The sequence below is a fragment of the Vicia villosa genome, linkage group LG1 (assembly GCF_029867415.1).
Source record: "Vicia villosa cultivar HV-30 ecotype Madison, WI linkage group LG1, Vvil1.0, whole genome shotgun sequence".
In the NCBI taxonomy this organism is placed as follows: Eukaryota; Viridiplantae; Streptophyta; class Magnoliopsida; order Fabales; family Fabaceae; genus Vicia; species Vicia villosa.
Genome location: NC_081180.1, coordinates 131,678,191 through 131,705,283, shown reverse-complemented (window position 1 = coordinate 131,705,283; position 27,093 = coordinate 131,678,191). Strand labels below are relative to the sequence as shown.

The window sequence follows — 27,093 nt, the reverse complement described above, 5'->3', positions numbered from 1 at the left end:
TGGACCTCTTGATGTGAAAACTAACCGCTAAACCGAACTATATAAACGGTGATAAGCCACGAATAAATTTAACTTAACATTTAAAATTCATAAAGAGAAACAAATATTTTTCTTTATGACCGGACTACACTTTTCTCCGCTTTGAGCTTTTTTGCTCCTCTTTTATAAGCGGATTCGAATACCCCTAGTACTCTTAAATATATTCCTTACTTATAAAAAAAAATATTTAGAACATTAATGGCTTCAATGAATTACACCTTACTTTTTTTTCTTTTATAGAATTTACTATATCATATACTTGCTTAATCGTATAATTTTCTTTAGTATAGTAATATATTAGAGTAAAAAAAGTGTAGTATTCTTTGTCGTTAAGTTTTTTCAAAAATCATAAAAAATAAAATAAAAAGTTACTTTCTAAAAGATCTATAGCTATTTAAGAATGGAACAAAACATAAGAAAGGTTATTTTTATCTTTTTATAAACAAAAAGATTGTATTAAAGTGTACTTAACGATTTTCATACTCTACAATGATGTCGATGTAGATGAAAATGAAGACCGAAGAAAAAAAAACAATATATAATATATCTCTACAATATTTAATAGTTTCAGTTATAATATTTAAAATACTACATTTATATTTTTTTTATAACATTAAAGAGAAACAGATATTATTCTTTATAATATTTAAAATACTACATTTATATTTTTTTATAACATTAAAGGGAACATAAATGTAATTTTAGCAATTACACCTGTTTTTTTATTTATTTTAGAATTTACTATATTATACTTGCCTAATATAATATTTCTTAGTATAGTAATATATGTGAGTCACATAAGCTGTATTTTTCGTGGTTAAGTTGTTTCTAAAATCACATAAAATAAAATAAAAAAAATGACTTTTTAGAAGATTTTTATCTTTTTTTTTATAAGCATCTTTAACTCTATTTAAAAGGGAACAAAACATAAGATATCAAACAATTTTTTTGAAGGTTATCTTTATTTATTTCATAGTTGATATTGCATACTCCACCAACGATGTTGACAAAGATGAAAATGAAGATCGAAGAAGAAAAAAATACAATAGAGGTTCTTCCAGAGGAATGCATTGCCAATATATTGTTGCTCACAAGTCCAGTCGATTCATGTAAATTCTCCATTGTTTCCAAGGATTTTTGTTCTGCCTCTGAATCAGACATTGTTTGGGATCATTTTCTTCCATCTGATTTGATCTCAATCATTTCTGAGTCTCAATCTGGATCCTCTTTGTTAGCCACATCTCCCTCTAAGAAGTCTCTCTATCTTACTCTCTCTGACAATCCCATCATAGTCGACAATGGTAAAAAGGTATCATTTTCACGATTATATGTTAAATATTTGATTCTTTAATTCCTAAACCCTAACTAATTAAATGGTGTTAAACTAAAATTCAGAGCTTTCAGTTAGAGAAACAAAGTGGTAAAAAGATATACATGCTTGGTGCTAGAGATCTCTCCATCGCTTGGGGTGACACTCCTTGCTATTGGGAATGGATAACACTACCAGAGTCGCGGTCAGATCTTATTTATATTTTTATTCCGGTTTGCATGTTATTTACATATAATCTTTATTGTATACGTATAATATAAATTTATATATACTTTAACTAATTCTCTTATATTATAAATGTGTTGATTGCGCCATTAATTTTTGTTTTTAACAGATTTCAAGAAGTTTCTAGGCTACATATGGTGTGTTGGTTTGAAATTTATGGAAAAATTCATTCACGTGTTTTGTCCTCAAATACTCAATATGCTGCTTTTGTCGTGTACAAAATGATCTATCCCCATAACTTCAATCCCCATGGCGTTGGTAGTATTCCGGTGGAATTAACCATAGATAAATTTGAAGACCGCATATGTACAAAAGAAGTTTGGTTAGATCCAAACTATGATAAGGAACTGGATGATGAGTTATTAGGGCTAGAGAGTCCAAAACTGAGAAGTGATGGATGGTTGGAGGTCGAGATTGGAGAGTTCAATTCAAGCCTACAAGATCAAGTTTTTCAGATAGGTGTTGTTGAGATAAGGAATCCTCATACAAAGTGTGGTTTCATTCTTGAAGGAATAGAAATAAGACCTAAGAATTAGCTAATCATAAAGTCACTTTATTGTGTTGAATAAAATGTATTTGAACAGTTATTGGATCTAGTTATTATATTAAGAGCAAAAATCTATTTTTTTTAAAGTACTCTAGTGGTTGGAATTCAACTTTTAAAGATGAATTAGTAACAAACATGTGCATACGCACGAGAACGGTTGTTTGATAAGATATGTTTTTGAACGCACGATTTTTGTAAAATTGTAATAAATATAGGATATTGGAATAAAGACAAAACTTAATAATAATAGTAACAAAAAAAATTGTTGAAAATCATTTTATTCCAACATACGAAGATGAAATTCAAACAGCGTAAGTCCTAATACATATATCAGAAAGTTTTCCATCAAAATGGAGAGAGAAACTCTAACTTCTCTCTAGAAACACAAACTGTCAAATCATATTATGGCGGGTGGAGGATGGACAGAAGTTTGTAGCAACAAAAGGAGGGGCAAGAATATCGGATTATACTGGGTGGCAAGGAGGGGGGAGGATGAACAAATGGATGAAGAGGTGTCTAACTTTTTCTTCACGAAATTTCTAGAGGAACTAGGAGCGAAATAACTGTTTGAAATATTTAAAGGCTATGAATTGGCGATGGAGGTGGAAATACCACCAAAAAGAGATAAGTTAGGGAGGAGGTATGGGTTTGTGAGATTTAGGAAGGTGAGTAATGACAGAGATTTAGCAACAAAACTGGATAATATTTTTATTAGAGGAAGGAAGCTCTATGCAAACATACCTGAGTTTAATAGAGCTAGGCAAGAGTATCGTGAAGATGGTGTTGCAGGGGGGTGATATGAAGGATCTGGTGAAAAGTAAGAATAAGGGGAACATCCATATAGGGGGAGAAAGGAGTCATCAAGTTAGAAAAGAAGAAAGGTCTTATGTCAACGTGTTAAAAGAAAATATGGCGCCTCTGGGTAGGAAGTTTGAAGGTCATAGTATTAACAACAAATCACTAGATATGGGGAGGAATATATTAGGGTGAAACGCAAGGGAGAAAAACCCAAAGTTTTCTCATATGGAGTTTTAAGTAGATGAGTCTGACAAGGCTAGGTTCGAAAAAGCTTACGCCGGGGTGGTGGAAACTGCAAGTATAACGTACAATATACAAGAAGCTTTCCATTTTGAAGGATATTTTGGGGTAAAAGTTAATCCTCTGGGGGCCAATCTGTGTTTACTAGAAGAGAAGTAAGGGGGCGAGATTAAAGCGCTGGTGGAGGAAGCTAAAGATTGGATTGGGGCAATGGTTTTTGGATATCCACCCTTGGTCCCCTGTAGATGTTGACAATGAGAGACTAACTTGGACGCAGTTCTATGGGCTTCCATGCCATGCTTGGAACCCGGAATTCTTTGAGTTTCTATCTGGATTGGTGGGCGCATACGTCTGCTATTTGGAATTCTTTGAGTTTCTATCTGGAATTCTTTGAGTTTCTATCTGGATTGGTGGAACCCGTAATTCTTCAAGAAACAAAGGTGGTGAAGATGTCAGACGTATTGGTTTTGGGGTTGTGAGGCTCGAAGGAGTTTGAGTGGTCGTCTAAAGAAGCTGAAGGGATATCCGGGGGAATACTAACTATATGGAGGAAGGATGTACTTAGTCCAACGTTTAGTTTTGCAGGCAAAGGTTATTTGGGGATCAAGGAATCCATAAAATGTTTGATTTATTACTTTATCAATATCTACTCCCCTTGTTCTTTGTTAGAAAAAAGAGAATTATGGGCAGAATTGTTGGGGGTGGAAGAATAGACTAGAAAAAGGGGAGTGGGTGGTTGGGGGAGACTTTAATTCTACCAAAAGAAAAGAGGAGAGTATGAGGAAAGAGAATTCCAGCAGAGCTGCAGAAATGGAAGAGTTTACGAGTTTTATTGAAAATATGGAGTTGGTTGACATTCAAGTACTTAGAAATATATTCACTTGGATAAAACCAAACGGTAAGGCATCTAGTAGACTTTATCGCATTCTTTGAAGGTCTGATATCTAAATGGGATGTTCTTTCTCAAGAGGTGGGTATGAGGGACGTTTCAGACCATAAACCGGTGTGGCTCAGATCTTGTAGGTTGGATTGGGGGTACCAAAGCTTTCAAAGCCATAAGGTGTTGGTATGACCACAAGGAGTTTATACCATTTGTGCATAAGAAATGGAACTTTTTATTGTGAAGGGTAGCAAAGCTTTTGTTCTAAAGGAGAGATTTAAGTACCTTAGAGGCAGGCTTCGATGGTGGAATGTGAACGTCTTTGGGTGGGTGGACTTAAAAATAGAGGAGGACGTTGAAGCATTGAATAATTTAGAAGATCGTATGTTGCATCCTAATTCGAGTTTATTAGAGGAGGAGTCTATTGCTAGGAGATCGTATCAAGAATCATTTTGGAGAAATATTCATGTTAAAGAAAGTATCATAAAGAAAAAGTTAAGATATATGTGGGTGAAAAAGGGAGACAACAATACCAAATTTTTTCATGCATCGATGAAGGCAAGACATAGAAGAAACTCTATTATTACGGTCAAATCTTCAACAAGGGTGGTGGTTGAGTTGGCCTTAGAATTGAAAGAAGATATAAAGGAATTCCTTGCTACTAGATTCCTGTGCCCAAATTTACCTAGGCCTTATCTGCAAAACATCCCATTTGCACGTTTATCTGATCAAGACAAAGGGAGTTTATAAGAAGCATTTACTTTGGAAGAAATTAAGGAGGCGGTGTTCGCGGGGTATGGAGATAAAAGTCCAGGACCCGATGGGTTTAAATTGGAATTCATAAAGAACTGCTGGGACATTGTCGGAGAATGGGGGTGACGTTTATTCAAGATTTTCACAAAATGAGGTAAGTTACCGAAATCTGTAATTACTTACTTCTTAGATTTGATTCCTAAGCGTGAAAACCCCAAAATCTTGATGATTATAGGCCTATATGTTTGATTAATGGTTTACTTAAAATTATAACAAAAGTACTAGCTGCTAGATTGAAGAAGTTTATGGGCTTATTGGTATCAAGCAACCAGACTGCGTTTATACCTGGAAGACAAATTTTAGACGGTGTACTTGTGACAAATGAAATCTTAAACTTTGCAAAGAGTGAAAAGAGGACGTGTACAGTTTACAAAGTAGATTTTTCCCAGGCATATGATTGTGTGGACTGGAATTATTTGAGATTTATGTTAAAAAGGATGGGGTTTGGTGCTAGATGGTTGAAATGGATGGAAGCTACAATTTTTACTAGCTCCATGTCAATATTGGTGAACGACATTCTTACAGAAGAATTTTAGGTTTCGAGAGGTTTAAGATAGGGAGACCCACTATCTCCTTTTTTATTCACAATCGTTGTAGAAGGGTTGGCCGGTATGGTGAGGCAGGTGGTAAATGAAGGGTTGTACAATGGGTTTAAACAAACAGACTCAGTGGAGTATAGTCTCCTGCAGTTTGCAGATGACACGACACTGTTTGGTGATGGGTCTTGGTCTAACTTATGGGCTTTGAAGGCATTGCTTAGGGGGTATGAAATGGTCTTTGGACTAAGAATTAATTAAGCAAAAGAAAATTATATGGTATAGGCAACACCTCCTCCTGTTTGTCAGGTAGTTCATCTTTTTTTGGTTGCAAAGTTGATAAAATTCCTTCAAGCTCTCGGGTTTCTCTTTGTGTGTGTGTGTGGGGGGGGGGGGGGATCAAAGGAATGCAATCTTTTGGAAGTGGGTGATTAATTTCTTGAATGAAAAACTATATTCATGAAAAGGAAGATTTTTATCCATTGGAGGAAGAGTTACTCTATTAAATAATGTCCTCTCCAATATGCCAAGCTATCAATTATCGTTCTATAAAGCTCCACTCATCGTTGTTAAGGAAATCACAACAATTCAAAATATTTTTTTATGGCATGGTTTGGTGGAAAAGAAATGTTTGGATTAGGTTAGTTAGTATGTTATATGCAAACCTAGATTAGAAGGTGGCTTAGGAGTTAAAGATTGTGGCAGGTTTAATCAAGCTTTACTGCCTAAGTGGATTTGGAGATTTTTGATAGGGGAAAATACAATTTTGAGTGGTGTGATGGAAGCTAGGTACAAATACGTAAGGAACAGGTTGTGGTTTCATGATAAAACATATTATAAACCTAGAGAGTCTCTCTGGTGGAGGGAATTTATAGTGTTGTGTGACGAACCTCATGGCATCTTGAACAAAATTATGGCTAAGTTAAGAGACGGAAAAACTACCCTTTTCTAGAAAATTAGCTGGTTGGGGAAGGGTATTGTGGTTGATCACTTTCCACACCTCTATCAGGATGTTATATCTAAAAAAGCTGTAATCAACATAATGGATTTCTGGTGCGAAGGTACGTGGCAGCGGAAACTCATAACATGTGAAGAAGTATTAGGACTGGAGGCGTCAGAGAAATATGCAGACTTGCAAGAGATGCTGCAAAATTTCAGTCCTTGTGTTAATTCTGTAGACTCTTTTATTTATCCCTTTGAAAAATCATGGAATTTTACTATGAGGTCGTGCTACGACAATCTGAGGCAGATTTATAGTGTTGGTTTGGTGGAGGCTGGAAGGATAGAAGGATTGTGTATCATTTGGGGGGATGTTGTCCCTTCGAAACTGAAGATTTTTGGGTGGAGGCTTTTACAAGATAGATTACCTTCAAGGAAGCAATTACTAAGGAGACATAATTTCAACCATGATCGTGAGGCAATGTGTGTTTGTTGTAACTTACAGGTGGAAGATATTAATCACTTGTTTCTCCATTGTTCCAAGCTGAATAGTTTGTGGAGCAAAATATTCCTCTGGCTGGATATACAACTGACCTCTGTTGAAGATTGTGGTAGATATTTATTGATATGGGTAGAATCACTGAAGGGGAAGATGGCAAGTAATAGGGTTGGAGCAATATGGTTGACCACTTGTTGGTGTATATAGAAGCAGCATAGAAATGACATAATTTTTAATGGTGCAGTACTAGACATCAAGGAACTATTCTATATGATTATTTGGCATTCTTGGAGGTGTTTAGAAATTGCCTCTAAGGAGAAAATTAATTGTAACTTCTACGAGTGGTTTAAAAACCCTTTCTTTTGTCTTTGATTATTTGTAGTTTCAGGTTGTTGTATCATTTCTTGTAAGGGTTAGAGTACCCCTAGTATTCCTCTTCTTAATACAAGAGTTGCTTATTAAAAAATAAAAAATAAACATATAATGTTTACTTGACTTCAATAATAAAATGAATATGAGAGTAAGAATTTTCAACAATGAAACTTAGTATGTCACCAACTTTGAGGTTGCATTCCTTCTTGCACGCGTATGATTGTGTATGCGCATTTGTAGATAGATTCAATCAAAAAATAAATTGTTGTAAATATGGAAGATAGTTAGGTTTGTGTGTATAAATACACATTTTGTACTCTCAAATAAGTAAGTTGAGAAATGCTCTTTTAATATGAAATAGAATATTATCAAGTGTTGCAGTAGAATCTACTTGAAGCAGTTGCACACATTTCATAACTACAACCATATCATTTGAATGAGTTAATAGTCATATATTAGAGTTATATAATATGTAATATTGAAACATACAAATACTACCTCCTTCTGTTTAGAATGAGTCAGGGAGAATTGTCATTCAATCAATAACTGACATCTACAGTAGCCTTTTTCTCCTTTTGTTTCTTCCTCTTTAAAGCACTAATAAAGTATTCAAGAATTCAAGAGAATATACTTAAACATGTATATAGTAGATCATATTTAGCACTATTGAGAGAAGATGTTTAAATATTTGACTTATATGTATATTGATAATTTAAAGACAGTTTTGTTTGTCATCCTTTATGTGCTATTCATGTCAATGAAGAAGTAAACATATGATGCTATAATACATTATGTGATTAATATTCTACACTTCACTATATAGAATTCAACCAATTAAAGTGAGTTTTAACATACCAACAACATTAAACCAAATCTGACTCAAATTAAAAAAAAATTCATTTATTTAATATCTACTAACATTGGATATTTCAACAATGAGACAGTTTTATAATACATTATAAACATATTTCAACATTGTACTATCACTTTATCTCAACATTATTACTTAAGTTCAACAATTACTACAATTCAATATTATAATATCAATATGTTTATTCAAAATTGTTAATGAACAAAACTCATTTTATAAGTTTATAATCAAATATGTACTAAACACATACCCTCTATTACTTTTTTAAGTGTACTTTAAGCCTAAAAATCTCCATTTGATCCGTTTATTTGTTAGATTTTTTGTTCTAAATATACTCTAATTTTATCTAGGGGTGGCAGAATGGACCCGGCCAATTGGGCATACTCGTTTTATCCGCACTTTAGTGTAGGGCGGATCAAGAGTTTAGACTCACATCTTCAAATGTGTTCGTCCCGCCCATTTTTTGCAGGTTTTTTATGCGCACGTGCATTTTGTATTTTTAGGGCTAAAAGGAGCAATGTCCTCGTGAATAAATGACTTAGAGGTAATGGACAAAGACCAAATCTAAAAGATCTATAAAATTCCATGAGAGTTAAGTGATGTTAAAGACCTACAATTTAATAGTTATTAATGTATCATTTTAAATAGTCCTAATCCTAAAACAAATGGATATTCCAAATATTTGATCAATGTAATTGAAAGGAAATAAACTTCATAATTAAAGTTATTAAACATATATTGTGATCAATGTTATAAGAACTACTTCCTGTAACAATATTCCACTCAATCTAAAAATTGAGTGAGACTTAGTTAGTATAAATGTATATTAACATTTAAAACAAAAAAAAATAAGAATGTGTTCATAATGTAGATGGAAACCTTGTTATCCTCCCATAGTCAAAGTAATTTCTTGGTTGTGTATTCATGATTATAGATTGACACAATAGAAGAATTCTTCCATTTCGGGTCCCATTTGTCCTTCTAGGTCATAATTTGGCCAATAAGGGAATCAAGAGCCATCAGATATTCAAGAGGATTAGTAACACCATCCTATGTATAATGAAACACTATGAGAAAAAATTTGTAAAATTTTGCCAAGGGAACTTTTGAATAAATTGAAAGTATGTCACTTAAATCATTATCACACAATAATGCAGCAGAAATTTTCAACAACTGGGATGTTTCACGATCCCATAAAACAAAATTAGTTAGAAATTAATTTGGATTTTATTTTTAGGTCCTTGTTCCTTCTTGTGCTGGGTATCATTGATGAATTCCATTGCATATGCTTCCCAAAGGTTGCAATTCAGAATGTTGTTCCTACAGAAAATTGAATAAAATATTATTCTCTTTTCTACAAGGTAAGGAAAGTCAAATTATGTAAATGTAAGAACAATGTATAGTAATTTATAAACCTAATAAGTGAATAAATTACCACAGGTCTTTCCAAATTAGATTTAGTTGTTGTTTTCTTTTCCTGCATGAAGTTGTGAGTAGCCAATTTCTTCAACCAGTCCAAAACATCAATATGAAAATAATCCATTACATGTATGAATTAAAAGTGTTATTACTAAAAAAACAGAAACAAATATTGAAGTGGTCACGTTACCTATTGTAGCGGTGGAAAATTAAGACCAAAGCCATTGGATTGACTTGATTCATTATTTTAGTGAAAGTCGCCACCGCGCTTTATTATTTCCAAAGAAAATGGGAAAAGAGCGAAATAAAATCCAAAAAAAAAATTTCAAATCAAAACTAATAAAGATAAAGCAGAGATCTTAGATACAAGGGTTAATTATGTGAGGGAAAGGTGTTAGCACCCCTCACATCTGTGGTACTCCACAAGAACCTTTTTGAAAATCTGTGTAAAAAGAATTGTGTGCAAAAGAAAGTTTGTTTGATTTTAAAAATATGCTCGACAAGATGTCGCATCTTGTGCCTACATACCTCCTCAGTGCAATGGAGAAGTCAGAGAATTTGCAGTTCTGTTAAACATGATGGCGTGTTTTAGAATGAAGAGACACTTTGTCATCTTAGAGGAGAAAACTCAGCTAACCATACTTGAACATGAGAACAAGTGGATTCTTTGCATCACAAGTGAAAGAAGGGCTCCAACTCAGATAGAGATCAACGAGTATGCCACTAAATCTTTCAAGCGGAAAAAAATCAACTATATCAATCAATATCAAGGGGATATGGAATTTCATCTTGACTATGACGATTACTCATGCCTAATCCTTAGAAAGAATATTTTTAAAGAAAGCCACAAAAGGGTAAAAGATTTGAAGTTTGTATCAAAAAGAGTTTAAAGAGTTTGCCAACCTAAGAAGATTTTTTTTTTAAAAAGGGAGAAGATTATTTAACCATCTCTACTTGAAACAACTAATATGCATAATCTCACGTTAAGACTATTGCATGTATCACATGATGTTTTGTCTGATAGACAATGCCTTATCTCATTTGTTGAGAAGAAAAACATATGAAAAGTATTCATATGATTTGGTTATTAAGTCAATCATTTTCACCATGATATGTACTCCACTAGATGCATTATATGTTATGCGCATAAATAACAAGTATCAAAACTGATCAAAGTGTTCATCACTAGATCACTATCAAGAAGGTTCATGGATACCTTAAAAGGACTGGTTGTTTGATTTTTTGAAAGGACGTGGAGATAATTATTGTAAATGTGTTATATTGATGTTATTCCAAAAACGATGAACAATATATCCATATCATACTATAAAATAAATGTTATGCTTAGAGGACAGTTGTAAAAGGCTTCAAACAGTTTTCGTTTCTAGTACAAAGGTCAAATATATGATTTGAATCACTTTGCTCATTCTTGAGAATATTTTTTTTGTTTCTTGTATTGAAGATCCTTGATCCGCTGTCGCGCACGGATAAAAAACGAGTATTTTGAAAACGTAGTTTAGCGGTAACGACAACTCGGATATCGTTCTCACAAGGATTCTTGATTTTATTAACTAACAATAAAAACGATAATGGGGGTTTGTTTTAGAATCAATTTATAAAACAGAGTAAATTAAGTGATTATCAAAATAAGCTAAACGACTAATCCTACTGATTCGGGTTCCGACTTATCATCGGTTATAATAACACCAATCCCTAAACGGCTTCGATCCTATTCGATTATGAGATTAATCAGACAAGCGCTTATCAAAATCATACGATTTATGTTCCTATTTACCGAATTAAGCAAACGGTTAAGAATATGACGAGTTAACGAATTAAGCAAACGATAACACGCAATTAAATTTAGGAACATGCATACAATCGAATTTAATCAATTCTATCCTATGAACAACAATCGAATTAAGCAAACAATTGTAATCAAATTAAGAAAATGATTTCATAGAAAATAATTGAACAGAAATCGAATTTAAATTAGTATTAGAATAACCTCAAAGCAATGGAACCCATAAGTAGTAGGATTTGCCTTCGGGAATTAGTTCTTCATTCTAATCATGAAACCAAAAGTAAAATTTGTGGCAAAAAAAAGGTCTCCCCTATTCTAGCGGCTGCCAACCCTTATAAAACAAAATAAGGTTTTCTTCTCTACTAACTCAAACTGGGTCAAAAACATAACCCAAGCCCATAAACTAATGATCCAAAACTAAATAAAACTAATGCTGCAGCTTCAAACGAAATTCTGGAAAATATGCGCTCCGAATCTGACTTTGGCTCCAACACGAAAGTTGTAGCTCTTTCTCTTAGCTTTCCGGCGATTATTAGAACGCATCAATCGGATTCCCGGAGCTCCACTTGTGATCATTTTAGTGCAGACTGCTAATGCTGAAAATTAAGTGCGAAAATCAAATAAAGGCAAAAATAAACTAAATTATAAAAACACATTAAAATAGAAAAATAACCAAGGTAAAGTAAAGAAATGCCTAAGTAAAAATATAGGAGAATGTGCATAAATATGCACTGATCAATCCTATTGTTCTTATTCACAATGATAATGGGTTAATCTAGCAAGTGCAAAAAACTAAATCTCAATAGTAATTAATAAATGTATATTTTGACACTTATTTTTCTCTTTGTAGAAGATTAGAAGTTGAAATTGGAAGAGGTATATAGTATCATGGTTAAATGACGCTTGACGCACACAATTGACAAATAGAAGTTAAGTTAACATCTGATTGACTCTAGTGCTAGTAGAAGATTATTGGAATAAGCCCTAATCTTCAATCAATATTGGTTGTACATGCTTTTGTATCATGACCTTGGTATAAATATATATTGATTGTTAATATACACACTTATTATTATTATTTTTGAATAAAGAATAATATATTAAAAAAGAAGATTGATACACAAAGAGGTGGAGGGACTAGGCCAAAACACATCCAAAAGTATCTAAATATATAAAAAGGCACTAGCCTATTTTTTACCTAGTCATTTCTTATTAGGCATTGCATTTATTGTGTTACTTGTATATAACATAATAAAGTCATTAGAATATTTAGTTTGTTTAATGATGCTTTAAGTGTGAATTAATCGTGAGACCTCATTAAATATAAGTACATTATACTTAAAGTACTAGTAGTCAAGCTTTACTGTCAAATAGGACAACAGTAATGCATAGAGACTATTATGCAAGTAGACTGATGAATATATCTCACAGGTCATGAATATGAGATATCAAGTCTTCACATAGGTATAAATATTAGGAGTAATATTTATACTGGACTTATCCACTATGAGAATACTGCATAATTTGTTATATAAGTTTCATAAGTTATTCGCATAATGATAATGTTGTATACCACCCTTCGATCTGAAACCAATATGTTTCCTAGATGAGTAGTCAGGCACTTTATGGTCAATGAAATATTATCCATAACAAGATGGTCATAAAGATGTTTGATAGGTTCTTCACAAATCATGTTGAGGGACATGAGTGACTAGGGATGGAAACGGGGCGAGTCGAGGAAGGTTATTATCCCCTCCAAACTCAAACCCGAATCTCTAAACAATCCCCGTTCCCCGCGCCAAACCCAAACAGGGATGGAGAATTAAAATCAAAACCCGACTCAAACGGATTTGGGTTCGGGTTGAGTTCGAGTATCCCCGCCCCACCACCATCCATTTAATGAAATTAATTTTTTAATAGAAATTCTTATTTTTTCCAAAATTAAATTACTTTATAAACAATAAAATGAAACAATTTCAAAAAAATTCATACACACATTTCTAATATTTTAAATAATAGATACAAATCAAAATATCAAAACTTTTTTGCCACGTATTTAATATTCTAAATTATCAAAAATATATAATAATATACACAATGAAATAAACAGACGAGTTCGAGGTGAATACTAGTGTCTCCATTACCCGATCCGTCCCCATATTTTGTAATCAGGGAAAACCCAAACCCAGTCAAAACGGGTTTTTCCCGTCAACTTCGGGCGGATTCGGGTGGGTATCCGCAAGTACGGGTTTTGTTGCCATACCTATGAGTGGCCCAGACGAGATTTGTCTCTCCTACATATACATGAGTAATATCTATGGCCCCATGATTGAGTATGACAGTAAAATGCATGGTTGTGCTCAAATAAGTCAATATGAGATATTGAGCTTATTTGTTATTATCAAGTATACCCGGGGATTAATGAATATAATATTGGACTATAGAAAAGTGACACATTTTATGACTTGTAATCAATATAGATATAAGGGTAAAAGGGTAATTGTACACATGATCATTATCATAAAAAGGTTATGTCAGATCACACGACATTCTCGTCACTTGGATAATTGGCTAGCAGCGATGTGTTGCTAGATACTACTCACTATTTATAACATTAAATAGGTGATCTAACTTTTTTGTCAATGTTACAAGAATCTACCAGGTCACACATATAGAGTACTTCCAGTTGAATGTATGAATAAATTAAATAAGATTTAATTTAATTATGTGTTAATTATATTTAAATCATTTAATACATTAACACATATATAATTTATTTGATTAAATATAATTTAATTAAATAAATGAGAATTGACAATTAATTATATTAAATATCATTTAGCTAAATTATTTTATTTTGTTTAAATAATTTAATTAAATATAAATAAGATTGAAGTTGTTTTTGAAAATTTCTAAAAATAATAGCTCTCAATAAATATCTATTAATTAGGATTTTTCCGATAAGAGGATAAATTTTTTGAAAAACCCCCTCTTAAATTCCTTCAATAATATCAGAGGTTGATTCTAATTAAATTATTAATTCGAATATAATTTTTGTAAGTTAATAGTTTTATGTTCATATAATTGTAATGATATATTATTTTGTGATTAAACTGTGTTTAATCATGTTTTATTTAAGAGTTTAGTGTTTGTTTGATGCACATTCTTTTCCTTAAATTTAACATATATTCACGTGTTTCTTGTTTTTCATTTATTTTTCATATCCACAAAAACTCTAAAGCTCACATTTAAATATTTATCTATTCTTTTATCTATATTATTATTGTTAAAAATGTAAAATAAATTTGTCTCTTAATAGAATAGAAATAAATATTTAAACATATAAAATATTATAAATTATATTTTACCTAAAATATAATGTTTTTTTATGAAATAACTTAGTGGCTAAGAGTTCTACTAGTTTTAATAATTCAATATATTATTCCAGTTAATAAATAATTCAATACACCCTTTCAGTTATATCTATTTTACATTTAAAAATATTTAACATAAAATTCAAAAAAGGGAAACAAATATTTTTCTTTATAAAAATCAAAATATATATATATATATATATATATATATATATATATATATATATATATATATATATATATATATATATATATATATATATATATATATATATATATATATATATATATAACATTAAAGGGAATGTATATATAAATATGATTTTAGTTGCTTTTTTATAGAATTTATTATATTATACTTGCATAATATAATATTTTTTAGTATAGTAATATATGCGAGTCAAAAAAGTAATTCTTAGTGGTTAAGTTATTTCTAAAATCATATAAAATAAAACAAAAACATTACTTTCTTGAAGATCTTTAGCTCTATTTAAGAAGGGAACAAAACACATAAGAAATCAAACAAATCTTTCTAAGGTCATCTTTATCTATTTTATAGGTTCATAGTGCATACTTCACCAACAATACCAACAATGGCGACAGAGATGAAAACGAAGACTGAAGAAGAAAAAAACACGATAGAGGTTCTTCCAGAGGAATGCATTGCTAACATATTGTCGCTAACAGATCCAATAGATTCATGTAAGTTCTCCGTTGTTTCCAAGGACTTTTGTTCTGCCTCTGAATCAGACATTGTTTGGGATCATTTTCTTCCATCTGATTTGATCTCAATCATTTCCGAGTCTCAATCTGGATCCTCTTTGCTAGCCACCTCTCCCTCTAAAAAGACTCTCTATCTTACTCTCTCTGACAATCCCGTCATTATCGACAATGGTAAAAAGGTATCATTTTCACGATTACATGTTAAATATTTGATTCTTTAATTCCTAAACCCTAACTAATTAAATGGTGTTATACTAAAATTCAGAGCTTTCAGTTAGAGAAACAAAGTGGTAAAAAGATATACATGCTTAGTGCTAGAGATCTCTCCATTGCTTGGGGTGACACTCCTACCTATTGGGATTGGATAACTCTACCAGAGTCCAGGTCAGTTCTTTTTACCTCTGAATAAAGACGTGTCTGTATATGTGTCAGTGTTATACATCTGTACCGGAGTAGTGTCATCATTTTATAACTTATTTATATCTACTTTAAATAATTTTCACACATTGTTAACGTGTTGATTATGCCACTAATTCTTGTTTCCAACAGATTCAAAGAAGTTGCTAGGCTACGTTATGTGTGGTGGTTTGAAATTTATGGGAAAATTAGAACACGTGTTTTGTCCTCAAATACTCGATATGCTGCTGTTCTTGTGTTCAAATTGATGGATCCCGATGATTTTGATGTTATTCCTGTGGAATTAACCATAGATAAATTTGAAGACCGCATATCTACAAAACTAGTTTGGTTAGATCCAAACTTTGATAAGGAACGAGATAATGAGTTATTGGGGCTAGAGAGTCCAAAACTGAGAAGTGATGGGTGGTTGGAGATCGAGATTGGAAAGTTCTTCAGTTCAGACATACAAGATGAAGTCATTCAGATGGGTGTTGTTGAGATTAAGGCTGGTCGTACAAAGGGTGGTTTCATTCTCGAAGGAATAGAAATAAGACCTATAAATTAGCTTATTTTCAAATCACTTTATTGTGCACTTGTTTATTCTTATGGCAAGAAGTTTATGTATTGAATAAAATGCATTTAAGCAATTGTTAAATCTAGTTACTATGTTGAGTGCAAAACTCTATTTTAGTTTTTGAAAAAAATGCAGGATTTCTTTTACTTGCTAAAGAATAAAAGTAATTTTAGTTTTTGAGAAAATTGATTATTTAAGATAATATAAAATAAGGTATACATATTACTTAATATATTTAAGTACTCTATGTGATAAATTTTACAAAAATATTATTAGATAAAAGTATACCAATATAATAAAATAAAATAAATTGTTATGGAATAAAGACTACTTCAGTTTATTTTATTATTTGTTATCTATTTTTTAATCTCTTCTTAACTAAGAAAAACATTTTTATTGTTGGTCTCATATTATAAACATTTGATAAAAAAATTAATTATATAAAATGTATATGTATTTAAAAAAAAAAAGTCTTTGAGTAAAATTTAGATATGATTAAAATATATATTTAATTAAAATTAATAAATAAACAAAATTTTCATTACAATAAATAATTTTCAAAGTACTATTTCCCTGGTGTATGCATACAAAAAATCATATTTTCAATTATATAGAAAGAGGCACGATGAGAGAAAACCAAACATTATCTTGAGAAAAACCTTATAGATGGTAGATTCCAAATATCGTTAAAAATATTGGTCTTAACACTCTACAAGATGAAAATTGTGAAGAACTCCTAATAGCCATTTGAATGAATCATATATTTTGAAAAGCACTACAGAGACCTTATTAAATATAGAGATATTACAACTAATTATATGATATAGTCGATACGAGACTATTCTATAAACAAATATTCTTAACACTATATATTTACAAATATCAACACTCTCTCTCAAGCTTTAGCATATAAATCAAATCCACCAAGCTTGCCACATATATAATTAGTTCTTGAAATTAGCAGGGATTTTGTAAACACATTTGCCAATTGATCATTAAAGTTTAAAAAGTTTGTGACAATGTCGCCTGATTCAATCTTTTCTCTAACAAAGCGACACTCTATATATATAAATATGTTTGGTCATCTCATGGAAGACTAGATTTGAAGCAATGTTCAATGCATGTTGATTATCACAAACAAGTGTCACTGGTCTTGTTTCTTCAATTTGAAGACATTGAAACCATGTTCTCAATGTTTCAAGTTCTTGTATCTGGTCTTCATGTGTTGAAAAAAAGTTATACAATTGCTCATTAAGTCAACAAGATTCTTATAAGGAGTCTACTTGCCAAGTATAGACCTAAGGTGACTGCTATTCAAGAAGCTAGAGACTTAAACAACATAAGTATAGAAAGCTTAGTTAGCAATCTCCAAAGTCATGAGATGGAGCTGATTAGAGATGAACCTGTTCAGAAGTCAAAGTCTATTGCTTTGAAGTCTGTAGATCATAATGCTAATTCTTCACTAATGAGGAGATATGAAGAATCCACTCATGAAGAAGGTTCTGAAGAAGAATCAGAAGATGAAGAAATGACATTTATAATCAAGAGATTTCAGTATCTGGCCAATAAGAAGAACATGAGGTTCTCTAGAAGAGGTAATGTCTTCAGAGGAACAAGCTCCATAATCAACAAACATGATAAAAAAGGATGGTTCATCTGTAAGAAGTCTGGTCACTTTATTGTTGAATGTCCAGAGCTGCAGAAAGACCAACTAAAGAAAGGGAGCTTTCAATAGAACAACTTCATAAACAAGGTCAAGAAGAATCCTATGGCAACAGGGGATGAACTTGATAAAGAGGAAGAATCTGACAAAGATGAAGAAGAAGCCAATCTGGATCTTATGGCCTCAAGATCTTCAAACACACAATCTAACTCAAGTTCTAGCTCAGATTCTGAAGAAGATGAGGTATTTTCTCAACTATCTCGTTCAAATTTAATTTCCTTTATTCAAGAAGTTATGAGTCGTTATTAGCATAAAACCACACGTTCAACAAATTTTAAAAGGGATTATAATCTCTTAAAAGTTGATATAGAATTTTACAAAAAGAGGATTAACAAACTAGAAAGAGATCGCATTGCCTTGTTAAATGATATGTCTGAAAAACCCCTTAGTGAGTATGAAATGGCTTTTTAGGAGTTAGTCATTTATGCCTTTAATAAGACACAATTTGCTTCTATGGTCTATGGTATTATCACAAGCAAAGGAGAGAATCTTGGCGGCTCTGAACAGTCTTTTGATTCAGAATCTGATATCTGGTTAAAATCTACAAAACCCATCTCTCTTAGGTTTGCTTAGAAAGGACTTTCTTCTTAATTTGTATCTGCTGATGAAAAAGTAGAGGTCCTAAATCAGTCAAAACTAAAGATTGTAGAATCGGAAGTTCTGGAAAAACCAGAACCCATGATTCTAAAGTCTAAGGTTCTGAAGGGTTCAGAATTAAAGGATAAGAACTTTTCAAGGCCAAAATCTTTTAAATCCAAAGTATTCAATGATTCCAAGCCTCATTACTTAAAGGCTAAGGTACAAGGTCAGAAGAGACCTTTCATAACTAACCCTAAAGGACCTATCTGATTATGGATACCTAAAACTGAAATCGTTTTTGCTGCAGATATGCTTAAAGGAAGGAACAAATAAGTAATCTTGGTACCTGGACAGTGGTTGCTCACGACATATGACTGGAGAAAAGCATATGTTCCAAACCCTCACTCTAAAAAAGGGAGGAAATATGGGACTTGGAGGGAACCATAAAGGCAAGATCATTGGTATGGGTACTATTGGTAATTCCTCTATCTCTATCAATAATGTTTGGCTTGTAGGTGGACTAAAACATAACCTACTCATCATAAGTTAATTTTGTGACAGTGGTTATGAAGTAATAAGAACATTTGTATAATCGTTAATGATTGTGACAAGTCTATAGTGTTCAAAGGTAAGAGGAAAGGAAATTTTTATAAAATCAATTTTTCTGAATTGAATGGTCAGAATGTGCTTTGCCTTTTACCAATGAGTGATAAAAAATGGATCTGGCACAGAAGGCTAGGTCATGCTAACTGTAGATTAATCTTTAAGCTTAGCAAGTTGGAACTTGTTAATGATTTTCCAGACCTTAATTATCACGCAACTGCTCTTAGTGGAGCATGCCAAGTAGGAAAGATTGTTAAAACCTCTATTAAACCTAAGAACATTATCTCTACCTCCAGACCCTTAGAGGTACTTCACGTTGATTTGTTTGGTCTTGTTAGTACTGCATCAATCAATGGGAAGAAATATATACTAGTCATAATTGATGACTACAACTGATGGAATTAGGTTAAATTCCTTAGATCCAAAGATGAATCATATAACGTGTTTAACATCTTTTGCATACAAGTACAAAATGAAAAGGATTAAAAAATCTTGAAGATCAGAAGTGATTATGGAGGAAACTGTACACTGGGGTCATCCAGCATTGACTGTCCCCGATGGCGTTTACCTGGAGTAGGGTAGCGTTTTTGTTCACACTTGGTCTCGGGAGGATTTCTTGGATAACTGACTTGTTCTCGCCCTTTTTCCTCGTGCTCGCGAGTTTGGAGAGGATATCTGCTCGGGAATTGTGTTCACGGGGTATGTGTTGGACCTCTGCTCGGACGAAGTTTTTCATCTTTTCTTTGACTAATGTGTGATACTCAATGAGCGTGTCGTTTTTAGCTTGGTAGTCACCATTGACATGCGAAGCGACGAGTTGAGAGTCCGTGTAGATCATAACTTCCCGGGAGCCTATGTCCTCGGCGAGTCGCAGGCCGACGAGGAAAGCCTCGTATTCAGCTTGATTGTTTGATGTGGGGAAGGATAGAACTGAGGAGACTTCTATGATGAGGTCTTCTTTGTTCTCGAGGATGATGCCCTCTCCGCTCTTCGACGTCGTAGAAGCGTCGTCGACGTAGATAGTCCACTTGTTTTCTGTTGAGGGAGGAGGTACGATCGTCGTCATTTCGGCTACGAAATCGGCCAACACCTGAGCTTTTAGGGCTTTCCTGCTTTCATATTGGATGTCGAACTCGGACAACTCTAGCGACAATTTTAGCATTCTACTTGCCATATTTGGTCGGCCGAGGAGCTGCTTGATGGGTTGGTCAGTTCTGACGATGATTGTGTGTGCGAGGAAGTAGTATCTCAGCCTCCGGGCGGCGGTTACTAGCGCTAAGGAGACCTTCTTGATTTGTTGATACCTCATTTCGGGTCCTTGGAGTGCTTTGTTGGTGAAGTATACGGGTTTTTGCCCGTCTTCGGTTTCTTAGATGAGAGCCGCGCTGACTGCCTCGTTCGAGACGGCCAGGTAAATATATAGTATCTCCTTACTCCCCGGTCAGGTAAGGACGGACGGCTCTGAAAGGAATCACTTGAGGTGGGAGAGGGCTTGTTTGCACTCTTCAGTCCATTCGAAGGTTGCTTCTTTTCGTAGGAGTTTGAAGAATGGGAGAGCATGTTGGGCAGATTTTTCCACGAATCGGGATAATGCAGTGAGCATCCCATTTAATACTTGGATGGATTTTTTATTATTGGGTGTCGGGAGTTTAGAGAATGCTCGGCACTTGTCGGGATTGGCTTCGATTCCTCTTTCTGTTAAGTAGAATCCAAAGAATTTTCCAGCCCGGACGCCAAAGGTACATTTCTCTAGGTTGAATCGCATTTTGCAACTCCTTGCTCATTCGAATACGCGTTCGAGATGATCGGTGTGATCGTGGTCTTCTCGTGACTTGACGATCATGTCGTCCATATACACCTCGAGGGTGTCGCCGATCTCTCCTCGGCATACCCTGTTCATCATTCATTGAAAAGTGGCACCGACATTCTTGAGTCCGAAGGATATTACATTGTAGTAATAGTTCCCGGACTCAGTTATGAAGTCCGTACATTATTTGTCGCATCTCGCCATGGGAATTTGGTTGTAACCTGATTAAGCATCCATAAAAGATAACAGTTTATAGTCGGCCGAGTTGTCGACCAGCCTATCGATGTTAGGTAAATGATAAGTATCTTTGGGACAAACCCTATTAAGATCGGTATAATCAACACACATCCTCCATTTTCCATTAGATTTTTTGACAATTACAACGTTTGAGAGCCAAGTTGAATACTTGGCCTCGGAAATAAAATTCACCTATAGGAGGTCTTTTACAGCTTTCTCGGCAGCCTCTGCTTTCTTGGGACACTGCCTACGCCTACATTGTACTACTACCCTAGCGGTCGGATCAATGGTTAAGTGGTGGAAGGCGACCTCGGGGTAGAGTTCGGGCATCTCAGATGTGCTCCAGGAGAACAGGTGTGCATTTGCTTGAAGGCAGGCTACGAGCTGCTTCCTCAGTAGATCTGGGAGTCCTTTGCCTATCTTCACCGCTTTGCCGGGATTGTCGCCCAGTGGAATGAGCTCGAAGTTCCCGTTTGGGGCTGGCCGGATGGGATTTGTAGTTCCTAGCTGTGGCTCTTCTCAGCTCTTCACCGCTTTGGTGAAGTGAGCGTCGAGGTCGACCGAACTGACATTAGCCGGGGGCTGTTGGTCTTCTTGAGCCGCGGCTTCTTGTTGGGGACAATCTGCTGCATTCCTTTCATTGATACGTCGAAGATTCTTCTGGCGGCCTCGATATCAGCGTTGATGATGGCCACCCGTCCTCTATTAGTGTAGAACTTCACTTTGAGGTGGACGGTCAAGGAAACGGCCGTGAGCTTGACCAGTGTAGGTCGGCCGATGATGCAGTTATAGAGCGACGGGCAGTTGATAACCAAGAACCGTGTCTTGACTTATATGGATGTTTCTCCCTCTCCGAAGGTGACGATCAGCTTGACATAGCCCCAAGGTTTGGTGGTGGTTCCGTTGAAACCTTGGAGGTCGGAGCCTACATAGGGAGTGAGGTGGGAGTCGTCAAGATGGAGGGTCTTGAAGAGTTGGGAATACATAATTTCGACCGAACTACCCTCGTCGACCAGGATCCGTCGGACGTCGAAATTGGCCATCCTTGCTTGGACGAGTAGAGGCATGGTATCATTTGGGGCGCCGCCAAGCAGTTCCTCGAGGTAGAAAGTTATCGGTTCCGACTTTTCTTTGAACTTTCGGAGGGTCGGGCCAAGGTCTGAGTTGGCGCTGATTAACTCGACAAGCTTCCTCTTCACCGAGCTGATTGTGAGAGAGCCCGGGTCCCCTCCGTTTGAGATGACCATCGCGGTTGGGAATTTTTCCTAATGGCTTAGAGCGGTAGTAACTCCTACGGACGGTAGGAAATCCTTCGGTTGGGTGACGGATAAAGCGACTTGCAATGAGTCGGGATCCAGTGAATTATCCATGTCAGAATTCCCTTGATTTTCTCTCCGGGGAGCCTCTCCCTTCTTTGTGTACTTTAAGAGGCGACCCTCCTTAATCAAGGTCTCGATAGCATCTTTGAGGTGGATGCACTCCACGGTAAGATGTCCATGGCTCTTGTAGGTATTTGCAATACTTTGACTTGTCGGTCCCCGGGAGGGTTGGGTTTGGTTTCTGGGGCCGAACGTTTGATTTTTTGAATTATGTGCTCTTGCACTCAGCTAGAATACGCTCGCAGGAAGCGTTCAAGGGTGTGTAGTCGGTGAAACGACCGGCAGGTCCTCGTTGGTCCTTCGCGTCCCGAGGTCTGTCATCCTTTCGTTTCTTGCTTCCTCGGTGCAGATAGTCTTGGCCGGAGCTTTGAGGGGTGTCATGGCTTCTCGGTCCTCTATTAGCAGCTGCCCCACTCTCTTCGAAGGCGATATAAGCCTGAGCTTTAAGGATCATGGCGTCAATAGTGTGTACCTTCTCGATCCCGATAGCTTTTTTGAAGTCGCTGCCGGGGGTAAGTCCTCGTTTGAGGAGGTACCTCTTCATCTGATCCGTCGTTTGTATCTGGACGGCCTCTTTATTGAACCTATCGAGATACTCTCGGAGAGGTTCGTTGGTTCCTTGGATTATGGCTTCGAGGGTGGCTTCAAACTTCAATTGCTGACGAGAGACTGTGAAGTGGTTGGAAAAGAGGCTCTTTAACTCTGGCCAGGAGTGGATGGAGTTTGGAGGGAGGTTTCTGTACCAAGTCATTGCTCCCTTTCTGAGTGTTGTCGGGAAGATCCGACATTTGATAGATCCTCGGACCACATGGTAGTCCATGACAGCTTCGATACTCTGGATATGGTCGTCAGGATCTGTGGTTCTGTTGTAGAGATCCAGAGTTGGAGGTTTCTCTATTCCTCTGGGGAGACGGGCTCTTCTGATTTCTTTCGATAGGGGGCTACGGAAGTCCTCCTCGTCGCTTGGTCCCGGGGAGGTGGAGTGCTTTCCCCGGTTGCGGTGCTTCCGTCGAGGAGGGTTTCGCTGAGGCTTCCCATGTGTTTTTCTTGTGGAGCGGCGGTTATCCTCGGGAGGGGATCATTTCTTGGAGGTTTTGGTGGGGCCCCGATTTTGTTGCTTGGGGAGATGCTTCTAGATTCCGCCCTCTTAGGTCATTGGCTTGGGGAATCCCCTCGTCGAGGAGAGAGAGTGTATTACTTTTATTGATGATTTTAGTAGAAAGACTTGGATGTATTTCTTGAAACAAAAATCAGAAGCATGTGATGCCTTCAAGACATTCAAGGAATTTGTAGAAAAACAAAGTGGTTGTAGAATCAAAGCATTGAGAACAGACAGAGGCCAAGAATACCTCGCTGGTACAAGTTTCTTTGAACAACATGGAATTGAGCATCAATTAACAACAAGGTACACACCTCAACAGAATGGAGTTGCTGAAAGAAAGAATAGAAAAATCATGGATATGGTGAGATGCATGTTGAAGGCCAAACATATGCCTAAGGAATTTTGGGCAGAAGCTGTTGCTACTGCAGTTTATATTTTAAACAGGTGTCAACAAAAAGTGTTCGAGAAAAGACTCCCGAAGAAGCTTGGAGTGGAAGAAGACCATCAATCCGACACCTTAGAGTTTTTGGATGTATTGCATATGCTCATGTACCAGATAAATTGAGAAAGAAGTTAGATGACAAAGGAGAAAGATGTATTTTTGTCGGTTATAGTTCAAACTCAAAGGCCTATAAGCTTTACAATCTAGAGACAAAGAAGGTGATTATTAGTCGAGATGTGACTTTTGATCAAGGAGGAATGTGGGATTGGTCCTCAAGGTCACAAAAAGATCCAATAGTAACTTCAAATGATTACGAAGAGGTGGATGAATATAATCTAACACCTGATGAGCCATAGATATCCAACAAACAACAAACATCACCTGATGAGCCATAAACATCCAACAGACAACAAAGACCACATAGATTACCAGCCAGATTGCAAGATTGGGTTTTGGGCAATGATAATGATCCATCTGATGAGGAGATTATCAACTTTGCTTTATTTGCAGATTGTGAGCCGTTTACTTTTGAAGCAGCTGATGATGAAAATTGGAGAAAAGCCATGAATGAAGAAATCAATGCAATTGACAAGAATCAAACATGGGAGCTGACAGAGTTACCAGCAGACAAGAAAGCCATAGGAGTGAAGTGGGTGTACAAGACAAAGTACAAACCCAATGGTGAGATTGATCGGTATAAAGCAAGGTTGGTAGCAAAAGGATACAAGCAAAAACCAGGTATTGATTATTTTGAGGTATTTGCTCCTGTTGCAAGGTTAGATACAATTAGAATGCTTATTTCAATATCAGCTCAAAATAGCTCAAAATAGTTGGAAAATACATCAAATGGATGTTAAGTCTGCATTTCTTAATGGAAATTTGAAAGAAGAAGTGTATGTTGAGCAGCCTGCAGGATATGTGGTAAAAGGAAAAGATAAAGTCTATAGGTTGAAGAAAGCATTGTATGGCTTGAAGCAAGCACCAAGAGCTTGGTATAACAAGATTGATTCTTATTTTGTGAAGAATGATTTTCAGAGATGTCCTCACGAGAACACGTTATATATCAAATACATTGATCCTGGTGATGTCCTTATTGTGTGCCTATATGTTGATGACCTGATTTTCACTGGAAATAATTCAGAGATGATTACAAAATTAGGGAGGCTATGATTCGACATTTTGAAATGACAGATTTGGGCCTAATGTCCTATTTCCTTGGTATTGAGGTCGTCCAACAAGATGATGGAATTTTCATTTCTCAAAAGAAGTATGCAAGTGATATTCTGAAGAACTTCAAGATGGAGCATTCAAAGCCAGTTTACACACCTGTTGAAGAAAAGTTGAAGCTGACAAGAGAAAATGATGGAAAGAGGGTAGACTCAACCCAATATAAAAGTTTGATCGAAAGCCTGAGATATTTGACTGCAACAAGACCAGATATAATTTATGGAGTTGGATTGCTCAGTAGATTCATGGAAGAACCATGTGTTAGTCATTGGCAAGGAGCTAAGAGGATTCTTCGTTATATCAAAGGTACACTGACTGATGGAATTTTTTATGCTAGTAATAATGATGTGGAGCTTGTTGGATACACAGATAGTGATTGGGCTGGAGATATAGAAACAAGAAAAAGCACGTCAGGATATGTATTTCATTTGGGCACAGGTGCAATTTCATGGTCTTCGAAGAAACAACCAGTTGTTGCACTTTCTACTATTGAAGCTGAATATATTGCAGCAACCAGTTGTGCTACTCAAACAGTACAGATGAGAAGAATTTTAGAAGTGATACATCAGAAACAGAATAGTCCTACAAAGATATATTGCGATAACAAGTCAGCAATTGCACTAAGTAAGAATCCTGTTTTCCATGGACGGTCCAAGCATATTGATATTCGGTTTCACAAGATAAGAGAGTTGATAGCTGAGAAAGAAGTGGTGATCGAGTACTGTCCCACTGAAGAAAAAATTGCAGATATATTTACAAAGCCTTTGTAGATTGAGTTATTTTACAAGTTGAAGAAAATGCTTGGAATGACCCACACTTGATTTAAAGGAGGCAATGTTAAAATTAAATCAAGTGTTATAAATTTTGGAAGTAATGACTAGAAGAGTATGGAAGCTATTAGTTAAGATATTTTAAGTTTCTTCTTAATTAAGTTAGTTTGTTTAAGAGATAAGATATAGTTTATTTAGTTAGCCTAGAAGAATCAAGTTGTAGGACACCTAGCAATTTTACATCGTCACCGCCATTTACTTTCTTAGACTTTAAGTCTTGTAGCCTATGTAAATGTATTCACCCATGATGCAAATAAAATAATATCAGTTTCAAGAAATAGAAAGAAGAAATCCAATTCCACTTCCTCTCATTCTCCATATTATAAGTTTGTGTAGATTTTATATGTCCTATTAGATATCAGTTTCAGTTATAATATTTAAAATACTACATTTTTATTTATTTATAACATTAAAGGAAATATATATATATATATATATATATATATATATATATATATATATATATATATATATATATATATATATATATATATATATATATATATATAAATGTAATTTTAGCAATTACACCTGTTTTTTTTGTTTTTTAGAATTTACTATATTATACTTGCCTAATATAATATTTCTTAGTATAGTAATATATGTGAGTCAAATAAGTTGTATTCTTTGTGGTTAAGTTGTTTCTAAAATCACATAAAATAAAATAAAAAAATGACTTTTTAGAAGATTTTTAACTTTTTTTTTTTTAATGAGCATCTTTAACTCTATTTAAAAGGGAACAAAACATTAGATATCAAACAATTTTTTTAAGGTTATCTTTA

At 34.8% G+C, this 27,093-nt stretch overlaps 2 protein-coding genes across 2 annotated transcripts; both read left to right on the top strand.

The window, feature by feature from the left end:
• The first annotated feature begins 998 nt into the window (after positions 1 to 998).
• Positions 999 to 2,230, top strand: LOC131616992 (putative F-box protein PP2-B12). The gene is made up of 3 exons (XM_058888394.1): positions 999 to 1,348; positions 1,435 to 1,553; positions 1,704 to 2,230. Exons 1-3 carry the CDS (start codon positions 1,040 to 1,042, stop codon positions 2,128 to 2,130), a joined length of 855 nt encoding a protein of 284 aa, XP_058744377.1. The 5' UTR covers positions 999 to 1,039; the 3' UTR covers positions 2,131 to 2,230.
• Positions 2,231 to 15,194: 12,964 nt separating this feature from the next.
• LOC131616981 (F-box protein At2g02240-like) lies at positions 15,195 to 16,472 on the top strand. The gene is made up of 3 exons (XM_058888390.1): positions 15,195 to 15,588; positions 15,675 to 15,793; positions 15,959 to 16,472. The coding sequence occupies exons 1-3, from the start codon at positions 15,280 to 15,282 to the stop codon at positions 16,371 to 16,373; spliced, it is 843 nt and encodes a 280-aa protein (XP_058744373.1). The 5' UTR covers positions 15,195 to 15,279; the 3' UTR covers positions 16,374 to 16,472.
• Positions 16,473 to 27,093: the final 10,621 nt, after the last annotated feature.